Genomic DNA, 10,770 nt, shown 5'->3' with positions numbered 1-10,770 from the left:
TTTCCTCTTGAAGCACGCTTTTATCTAGATTATTATAGGGTCCAGAAAGGTTGGAATCAACTGAGGGAATAGAGAGCTGATAAAGAAGTTGATGAGAAAGAAAATCAAAGGTTCTATTTGCTAAGGAGTATAGACATGGACCAAAGTCATCCTTTAAAGAGAAAGTGGAGGAAGGAGATAACGTTCTTCAGTCCTGGACCATTCATGCAGGACTGGAGGACCATGAAGGAAAACTTCTGAGTTTCCTTTTGGGTATAGATAAGAGCTAGATGATCTCTTTTTATCTAACTATCAGACAGGTGAACTCTGCTGGTACTACTTTTAACTAGAAGCTGGAGGGGTCCTTTCATGATTAAGAACATTCGATAGCTATTGTTCATCAGACTAGGTTCCTGATCCCCATAAAACTGGGGAGACTGAGCCTAGTGAGTCCATTAGGCTGTGATGAATATATAGTTGACCCTTGAACAACATAGGCTTGAACTATGTGGGTCCACTTATACATGGATTTTTTTTCTTGATAAATGCAGTGCAGGTCTGTAAATGTATTTTCTCTTCCTTATGATTTTTTTTCTAGCTTACACTATGGTAAGAATATANAATGTAATACATAGAACATACAAAATATGTATTGACTGTTTATGTTTTTGGTAAGGCTCTGGTCAACAGTGGCTATTACTAGTTAAGTTTTGGGGCAGTCAAAAGTCAGACATAGAGTTTTGACTGTGCAGGGGTCAGCACACTTAATCCCTACGTTGTTCAAGGGTCACCTGTATGATGTGTGCATTTAAAAGTAGGAAATGTGAAAGCTAAGCAAGAATGCTTAGTAGTCCAGAAGGTCTTTTAAAAGGGTTAAAAAAAGATGTAATCTGAGACAGAAGGATGGTAGTTTCTGATTCAATCGTTCATTGATGTACTGTGAAACTTATTCCATTAAACTAATATTTGTTGAGTAAAGTAAGATTTTCTAGTATACATCTGCCAAAATCTCTACAATAGGGAGGATAAAAGTAAATCAATGGAAGTATACCAACAAAATTTCAAGAGACCATCTACATTGTCAGAAAATTGATTCCTCATGGGGATAATACCTACCTCACAGGGTTTTTGTGAGGACTGAACAAGAATATATATTTGTACAGTATTTGGCTCATATGTGCTCAATAAATGGTAGTTTCCTTTCTTTTCCTCTTCCTTAAGAAAGATAAGAATCTTTCTTACCTTTTTCACTTAAAATCTACTGTAGCCAGAAAGAGAACCTCAGTCTGTCAGTCACACTATAAGGTAGGACATACTGAAGGATGATATGGTACAAGTACCATATGACTAAAATAATGAGCTCATCATTTTTGTATGAGCTTCTGGATGATGACAGTAGCCTCCTACCATTTAAAAATACTGAAAATATCATGGTGATGACAATGTACTTGAACATGTGATCTATGGTTTTAAAGAACACTCTGGGTGCTCGGGAGGGACACCGAAGGCTGCTGTAGGAAAGATGACTGGCAGTTGACAATTTTGTAGAAGTTGGAATCTTAATGAGGTCATGATTAGTCATCCAACTGAATAATAATTATTGCACCTGAAGGAATACCACATGACTAGTAAGGACTTAAGTGGGTGTTAAGTTGCAATAGGGAGAAGGGAGGTAGAGTGGCTTGGCACAAAATGATAAAGTCCTATGGAATCTCGTTGCTTGCCTCTTCATTTAAGTCAAATTTATAAAATATTTATGTATTAATTCAAATATTTATTTAAAAAGGACCTCCCTGAAGAAATGGCATTTAAACTCAGACCTTAGGGGTAGCTAAATAAACCTCACAAAGAGTTAGGAGAAGAGCCATCCCGGAGGGCAGTGGGACTATATGTGTGAAAACTCTGGGGCAAGAAAAAAAGCATAATTTGTTTGAGGAACTGCAAGTAGGCAAGTGGATGGGGGCATAGTGAGGTTAGGAGGAAAGTGGTGCACAGTTAATCAGCACTGCTCTTTCATACTGTATATTAATAGTTATTTTGGTAGGAGGGAAAGCAGACAATTGCTATTTAAAATTTTTAACCTTAATTTTGTTTTTCTGGATATAGGTTTAGAAAAATGGATACAGTAATTGTTTCTTCTAAGAAAACTGGGTCTTTCCCTCACTTGGCCAGGCTTTCTCCAAAAGGGGGATTATATTTTTGGCATTTTAACTGGTCAGCCAAACCAGGTATTTCTGAGCTAATGAGTGGAAAAGAGAATTAAAATATTTACCATTCAATTAAACTGAATCTGGGCTAGGATTTGTTCTCTTGTTTTGATTCCACCCTCCCCGGATCTTGCTTTTCCGATTTATGTTTTATTGTTTAAAAAAGCCTCTCTTCAAATCAAAACCACATTGAGAAACCACCCTACACCAGTTAGAATGGCAAAAATTGACAAGGCAGGAAACAACAAATGTTGGAGAGGATGTGGAGAAAGGGGATCCCTCCTACATTGTTGGTGGGAATGCAAGTTGGTACAGCCACTTTGGAAAACAGTGTGGAGGTCCCTTAAGTTAAAAATTGAGCTACCCTATGATCCAGCAATTGCACTACTGGGTATTTACCCCAAAGATACAAAGATTCATTTCATAGAAATGAAATAATATTTAAAAAAAATTCAGTTCCTGGTCTCACCAGCCATATTTCAAGTGCTCAAGAGCCATTCAGACATCTCTGTTGTATAACATCCAAGAAGAGCACAAAACACAAATGCTTTATCACTGGGCAATCCTTATTGGATACAAGAGATAGGCTTATTTTTTTCATACATAAAGGATTAAGTACACATATAGTCACATTTCCACTTAAAAAAAGATAGGGTTAGAGAGGATTAGTCTTTACCTCAGAAATCTTTTTAGGGGATAAAGACAGTAATTGGCCCATAGATAAATATCTTAACACTGTACATTCCACATGCACCATTTACATGGTAGTAAGTTCTGGTACCTGTAGCTCTCTTATGTAAGCATGAACACTGGCATGTGCCAAAAATCTGAGGGACGTGCACTAGGGAATCTAAAGATACCAAATGAGGCTCCCTGCAAAAAACAAACCAAATGGATTACTGCCTATATTTTCGGAGCTACTATGGGATACTGTGGTCAAATTTCTGTGGGTTATTCTTGTGGTAAGTACACTGACCAACTCATGTTTGCCTGGGACTTTGCAGGCTTTAAAACTGAAAGTTCCACATCTCAGGAAACTCCCCATTCCTGGTCAAACCCGAACAGTTAGTCACCTTAGTGGTAAGGGACAGTGCTTTATATCTTTTGTATATTTTCCATAATGGCAGCGTATAATAGGAATGAATAATCTTTCTATATTAATATTTATACAATAGTTAATATAGATTTCTATACTGATAGTTATGTAAGTGTTAATATAGACTCAACATAATCTGGCCCTGTCTGCCTTTCTAGTTATTCTACTTGCGTGAAACTTAGCTTCTAACTATGGTGAATTTCTTCGCTTTCTCAATCACACACTTTCATACCACTGTGCCTTTGCTCAGGCTGCTTTTTGCCTGGAATTCTTTCCATCCCTTTGAACATACACTGAACTTATTCCATGAGGTCTGATTCAAATTGTACCCCTGTCACAAGCCTTCCCTGATACTTCCCTCTCCTCAGTTTCCCCTATTCCCCCAAAAAATGACTTGCTGCTTCTGCTGTCCTACCAGTATTTAAAAATATTCTTTCTTTCCTCTTTTTAACAACTGATAATCAATTTATTAAAAAGGTTGATTTAAGTATCTGCAATGGTGACTTCAACCTTACCTCCTACCTCAATACTGATGGAAATAATCTGCTTAACAATTTCAGAAGGACTGCAAATCAGTGAGTAGTTTGTGGATCCTTGGCTGATCCCAAGGTTCCCAAGTCTTAGGATCTTCACCACAAGGAGTTTTTCTTGTAGTGATTCGCAAAGCCTTGGTAGGCATCTGAACTGGTCCTTTCACTTTGAGATTCTTTCCCTTTGCGCCTCTGATCAAGTCAGCACATACCTTCTCCGAAGATTTTAACTTGAGGCTGGCTAGAGTAATGCTACTCTGTTGAATCGCTACTTCTGGTTCCATGGGTGTCTTCCCGGTATCTTTAAAAGTGATGGCTGCGGTGTGGCTTTCTAACCGACTTGTTCCTCTAAGAGAGCATAAACAGTGGTTAGTCAAGAGTGGAAGCGGGGCATCCAAAGCTCCACTGTTGTTGTGACTGCATCTTCCTCAGAGAGCTAAAATTTTTCTTTCTTGTAACGTTTGCTTCCTTGGGTTAATATTTATCTACGTTTGCTTTCTTCTCTGGACTAAAACCGTAAAGGGCTCTATCATTATTACCAGTGTCCATCCATTTCTGGCACATAAGAAATGCCTGTTAAAATCATTATTTGTTTTATAAATTTTGAAGCTTATTATACATTTATTATCTTATTTGATCTTCCCAACAATTCCTGAGTTTGGCAAGGTTGATTGTAGGATATTGTAGGATATTCATTCTGTTAGTGAACAAAAGACAGTGACTAAGTAACAAAGGTTAGTAGAGGTACGTGATGGGAATGAATCCTAGGTCTTCTGCCACTCTTCTAAGTTCTGTTGAAGGTTAAAGGTCACCCAATAGAATCACTCTGTTGGTAAAAACAGGGTGATCAATAATATTTCAAAAGTAGGCTTTGTATAAAAGTTTACCTTGTCTTTCTACCTCCTTCAAAACCCATTCCGCATCTCAGCATTATGCTTCATTCATCTCCCCAGTTTAATTCTTTCTGATAAGAAACGTGGGCTGGGGCGCCTGGGTGGCTCGGTTGGGCCTCTGCTTTCCGCTCAGGTCATGATCTGGGAGTCCCTAATGAAGCCCCACATGGGGCTCCCTGCTCAGCGGGGAGTCGGCTTCTCTCTCTACCCCTCCCCCCCGCTCATACTCTTTCTCATGTAAATAAATAAAATCTTAAAAAAAAAAAAAGAAACGTGGGCTAAAACATTTGATCTTTAGTCAAATTGCCAAAACTCCATAGGCTACTAAAGATTAACACTACCGAAGAATTAAAGTTTCACTATTAAGAGGAACTCTCTTATACCGTGACCGTCAGAGATCCTTTAGTTTCAATGTGCTTTTCAAATTTCAGACCTCTTGTATAATGGATTCTTTCTACTTCGACTCTATTCTAGGCTTCTAGTTGCCGGGTAACTAGCAATCACTGTCCAAAGGGAAAAGCTCTGGTTAAGAACCTTACTGGAAGAAAGAGCGGTATTCCGGGTCTACCATTCTGATTCTCGGCTTTATCTTTCTCATTCCACCAGTTAAATGGGGGTAATGCCACACCCACCTCGTGAGGACAGGATGCCGCGAGAATTAGGGACGCGAAAAGTAAAAGCGACTTGCAAACCTTACTTCAAAACCCATAAAAAATGCGATCACATTTTCACGATTCCGTGTTTTGCTAATATATTCTGATCTACTTAATTTTGGTAAAAAAAAAAAAGTTCTTTCAACCGCAGTAAAGCAAAGCCCCTGCTGCCCTGCGCCTCCAAGCCTCTGGAATCAGTCCGCCTTCCCGCTTTCATTTGGTGACTTGGGACCGGAAAGGCGCGCACGCAGTGACGCATTTGCCCCGGGCGATGACGTCACTACTAGGCGCCCAGCGTCACGTTGGCCAGGCCTTGGGCTGGCTTTAGGGGGACAAAAATGGCTATGGCCAGCGATTTCTACTTGCGCTACTACGTAGGGCACAAGGGCAAGTTTGGACACGAGTTTCTGGAGTTCGAGTTTCGGCCAGACGGTGAGCAGAGGAGCGCCGCCGCCGCCGCAGCCTAGCGCGGTGCGCGGCTAGGGGAAGCCGGGCGGAGAGGAGGCGGAGGAGGCGGAGGAGGCGGGGTGCGGTGAACCCGCTTCAGTGGGCCCGCAAGTATGTATTGGGGACTGAGGTCACAGCTAGAGCCGAAGTAAATCCGAACCGAAGACTAGCAGAAGCATAAGTTGAATCTGTGAATAAAAGAAAATTAATGGGTGTAAATTAATTTAGAAAATCTAATCCTGCCAGATATTGAAAACTTGAACATAGGGTAATCAGAATCCTACATTCAGTGCACCGGAAGCCATCTAGTTTACTTGACGTCATCCTTGAACATTTTAAAGAGCATCCCACCACGCGGTTGTCCAATGGATTCTTAAAATCTTCCGGTGACCGGTAATTTTCGGACCCCGCATTTAACCATTGTATTCATTCAGGCGCTGTATGTAAGGCCACGTGTCTAGGAAAAGGAATGAGACCTACTCTGAAGAAGGGAACTCCACGGGTAGAAAAATGAGTGTAATGATGTGTTTTGGGTACTTAAATGTAGTTGTTGCTCCCCATAGGATGCATTAAGAATACAAAAGAGGGGAATGGTTAGGGCTCCGTGTAGGAGTCAAAGAAAGCTTCCTAGAGAAGGTAACAGTTGAAGTTGTAGCTGGTGGGCAGGGCTGCTCAGGGGTTCCTAAACAGACCAGATTGGGGGCTTACCGGTGACAAAATCCAAAGACAGAGAGTCTACTGGCGGTGAGACAAGAAAGGAATTTATTTCAGAGAGGCCAGCACCGGGAAGACTGGACTAGCAAAGACTGCAAAATGCCAAAAAGACTTGCAAAAAAAATGTGGGGCATATGTGGGTTTGAACTCATAAAAATGTAGGTAGCCAAAGTACTCTTTCAAGATGAGTCTTTTTTTTTTTTTTAAAGATTTTATTTATTTATTTGACAGAGAGAGAGCCAGCCATCCAGAGAGGGAACACAAGCAGGGGGAGTGGGAGAGGAAGAAGCAGGCTCCCAGGGGAGCAGGGAGCCCGATGCGGCTCGATCCCAGGACCCTGGGATCACGCCCTGGGTTGAAGGCAGACACTTAAGGACTGAGCCACCCAGGCTCTCCCTCAAGAAGAGTCTTGAAATGAGAATAGGTATTTTCTTGGCCTGTGAGGGGAAAAAAAAAAACATTCAGACTGCTGAAAACTGCATGAGCAAAGGGTGAGGTGGGACTGTCTGCTGCCTGTAGGTGCAGCACATTCTATCATTTGAGAGCCCTGATTCTCTATAGAGAGTTACTGTATACTGAACTCTGCTTAGAACAAGGACGGTCCACCTGCACAGACTTTTCTTTCTTTGAATGCGTGTTATGTGCAGAGCAACATGTAAAAATAAAAATTGAGGGTATAATAATGAGTAAGTCTCTTTAATTTTTGTGAAGGCATTATGTCTTTGGTGGGTGACACAGACATGAAACTAGCCATAAAACAGTGTGGATGGACAAAGTTCTGTAAGAGTGAAAAAAAAGTAGAGAAGCATCACATATTAGGAAAGAGGAAGAGTATCAGACATTTAAGGAAGAACTCAAGGTAGCTACAGCCCTGCAGTTCAGAAACCTTAATCATCTTATTCTCCCTTGTTTTCCCCATGTGTCTCTTCTAAATTTAGCTGAGGAGCCAGATTTACCTGAATTCTCCATCTGTTCTTTTCTTAAGTGATACTCTTTTTAGTGCCTTTGCTTTGGAACAGCTTTCAGCTTGTCTGTATCATGTTTAGCCAGTCACATAAATTAAGTAGTCTGATATAATCAGGGAGAGTTCATGCCAGAACAGTGGTTCTCATCCATTATCTACCACCACACCATTACACATATTTCCTTCAGTAATGAGGGAGTCACCTCATTAGGGGAACCTATCATTTTAGAGATCAGGACTACATTACATTTGTATCTGAGCAACTGACTATAGCCATGACTAGAAGCATGCATCAGGGAGTACAAAAGTCATGATGGATTAAAATTAAATATAGGTCAGCTGACAAACTGGCCAACTTTTATCTAGAAGCAGTGTATAGTTCGTGTGCATCTTAGTGCTAAAATAGTAGCATTGCCATATTGTATACATATATTAATTTGAAGGAAATAATTAAAAGAACATTTTGGAGTATTGGGGGAAAGCATGAGTGTTGGAAGAAGGTAGACCTAGAAATGAATCTTTTTGACCCTGGGCAAGTTACTTAACTCTGTCATCTCAAGTATGAATAGATGAGAGAATAAAACCTATTAAGGGTTGTCTTACCGATTGGATTAAATTTTCTGGGTAAATCACTTAGGGCCAATACAGATATATAACATAGGCTTTAAAAGAAATGTTAGTTCCTTTTTCAGATTCCCTGTTTAGTTCATGGCATAGCTTAAGCAAATGAGCCTTAAAAATGACCCTCCTATTATATTGAATTATATTGCAGGCATGAAATATTTAAAAATTATGTTGAATATTTACAAATTCTACTGAAGCCATGAAAGGTTTGAAAATGACTGGCTTCAACTTTATCCAACTTTTTACCAACAAATATTTGAGTGTTTACAGGTCTAGCATTGATTTTATGCCAAAAGGGCAGAAATACTAATAAAAGTAGTAGTATAAAATGGTCTTTACCTTTGAAATTGCTTACAATGTCATATCTCTGTTATTTTTTTTAGCAGTTTTTGCTGTTATAGATTGAATTTTTTTCCACTCCCCACAGGAAAGCTTAGATATGCCAACAACAGCAATTACAAAAATGATGTTATGATCAGAAAGGAGGTAAGTTCTTTTCAAACATCTAATTTTTTACATTTAGACCATTTTCTTCATGTCTTTTTTGAATTTACAAAAGTACATCTAAGGCTGTATTGCTGTGAAGAAGCCAATTTATAGATTGATAAAGGAATCTGTTTAAATTAGATCTAAATGTAGCATGTGTAACAGCCAAAGAAGCAATCTGAATATATTAAGTTGTAGTCCCACCTTAGAACATATAATTTTATTCATTTTATAGTTTGCTTTGTCTTTTTATCCCATTCCCTATTTAAACTAATTGATAGTCAAGATTTAAACACAGTATGAATTTTAAATGAAACGCTCAAAAGTTAGGGTTAGGAAAAAGTTCAGAACAGTAACTGTGATGTCTACCTGTATTTGTCTCTCTTTGCCTCACAGATTTTCTTTAATCGTTAACCAGTCAGAGGTATTTGAGTCCCGTGTTACAAAGGCAGAATCCAGGGTTTTAAAAAGGGCTAGTGTAAGTTATCTTTTTCTTTTTTTTTTTTTTTAATCTGGAGGCAAATACATATTAACGAAAGGGCAAGAGAGTTAATAAAATCATAAGGATGAGTGATTCTCTCCCTTCTTGTATTTTGGGATCAATATTAGATTTTTCTGTGATATTCTCTTTGAATATTTAGGGTTCGTAACTTTATATCATTTCATTCTGAGTTGTGGGGAGTAATAGACACTGCAGAATTTTTATTGTCACTTGTTTTCAGGCTTATGTGCACAAGAGTGTAATGGAGGAACTGAAGAGGATTATTGACGACAGTGAGATTACAAAAGAAGATGATGCATTGTGGCCTCCCCCTGACAGAGTTGGCCGACAGGTTTGTATTCAGTGGTTCCTTAAGTGCACACGTGTTAGAAATTGGTGATATAATTGTTATGTTTCTCCTTATTTACTTGGCATAGATAGATCCTCATCGATTCTTTGGTTTTCCATTTAGTAGGCACTGGTAAGTACTCTTTAATTTTATTCCACTTAGTCTCATTTTCTGTTCTATGTCCGAAGAGTAAGGGACTCAGTACAGAGCTCTGAATTTAGACGTCTTTCTGACCAGTCTTCTCTGTAGCCTCACCAGTTAAAGTCAGGATGTGTTCACAGTGTTATGGATAATTGCTCTTGTATATTAACTACTTCTGTTAGGAATAAGTGCAGTGTTTGTGAAATTCCAGAGAGGAGTCTTATTGACTGTAAAATTCACTTTCTTCATTTTTATAACCTTGAGAACTCTTATTTGCACCCTTATGCCCACGAGAGGGATTTGATTGGTTCCTTTTTCAAACTGACCATTGCTTTTGCCTCCTATTCCCTTCAGACTAATTAATGTTTCTCAGAGGGCTTCTGGAGAAGTTTGAAGGTTTAATTTCACTCTGTAGAAAGACAGTTTGATTGGGTTTTTTCAACTCTTAAAGAAATGAGATACAACTCCTGGTGGAAGAAACACTTAATTCCACTTTTGTATATTCCTGAGGATTATACCTTATATCCCTTTCTTTGACGAGAAGAAAATGTGGAGAAATCAAATAGATGCTGACATTCTGTGGCAGTCACTTAACTCTTCTATTTAAAGAAGCATTATTTAGGAAAGCAAAGGTAATAGTTACCAGTATTTATGTTACGCACTGTGAACACTTTAAACAAGCAAATTTAAATCTCTGTTTGTTTTATGCAATAGGTACATACGTACTGAAAAAACAGACACAACAGCAGTAAGCTGTTTATCTCCTTCAGACTCAGGGAGAACCCAGTATTATCATCTACCCACTTGATGATGTGTTCATATGTTTTAGTTAGTGGGGAGGGGTAGGCATGTTCCAGAAATCATCTGTTGGATCTTTAAGTCAAAGATTTTATGATCGTTTGAGAGCCTTAGTTCTCCATTTTGTGCGTGCCAAAAACTGTGCATAATTAGGTCTCATAATGAAATACAGAGCTAAGACTGTCTTTAATGGCATTCGTTATTTACCTGTTAAATCACTATAGACATAGCCTCTTAATTATTGGTTTTAGTTTTGCAGATAAAATCTAGAGAACAATTTCTACAAAAATTATGGCACACTAAGAATGTCTACAGTATGTTGTATTTGTGTTACTAGGTCTTAATTTTAAATGCTTTGTGAAGTCAAACCACAATGAGTCTTTTAGTCATAACAGCCCAGGACTCAGA

At 38.9% G+C, this 10,770-nt stretch overlaps 1 protein-coding gene across 1 annotated transcript in view; it reads left to right on the top strand.

The window, feature by feature from the left end:
• The first annotated feature begins 5,618 nt into the window (after positions 1-5,618).
• Positions 5,619-10,770, top strand: part of LOC100481045 (protein mago nashi homolog 2) — a 14,202-nt gene continuing 9,050 nt past the window's right edge. Inside the window, exons 1-3 of the mRNA XM_034645052.1 lie at positions 5,619-5,790; positions 8,535-8,593; positions 9,316-9,426. Coding sequence (XP_034500943.1) covers positions 5,697-5,790; positions 8,535-8,593; positions 9,316-9,426 — 264 coding nt within the window. The 5' untranslated portion in view covers positions 5,619-5,696. The remainder of the gene's footprint in view (positions 5,791-8,534; positions 8,594-9,315; positions 9,427-10,770) is intronic.

This window comes from Ailuropoda melanoleuca, chromosome 16 (genome assembly GCF_002007445.2).
Source record: "Ailuropoda melanoleuca isolate Jingjing chromosome 16, ASM200744v2, whole genome shotgun sequence".
Classification (NCBI taxonomy): Eukaryota; Metazoa; Chordata; class Mammalia; order Carnivora; family Ursidae; genus Ailuropoda; species Ailuropoda melanoleuca.
The sequence above is the reverse complement of the archived record's forward strand: the minus strand, read 5'-3'. Positions and strand labels throughout refer to the sequence as shown.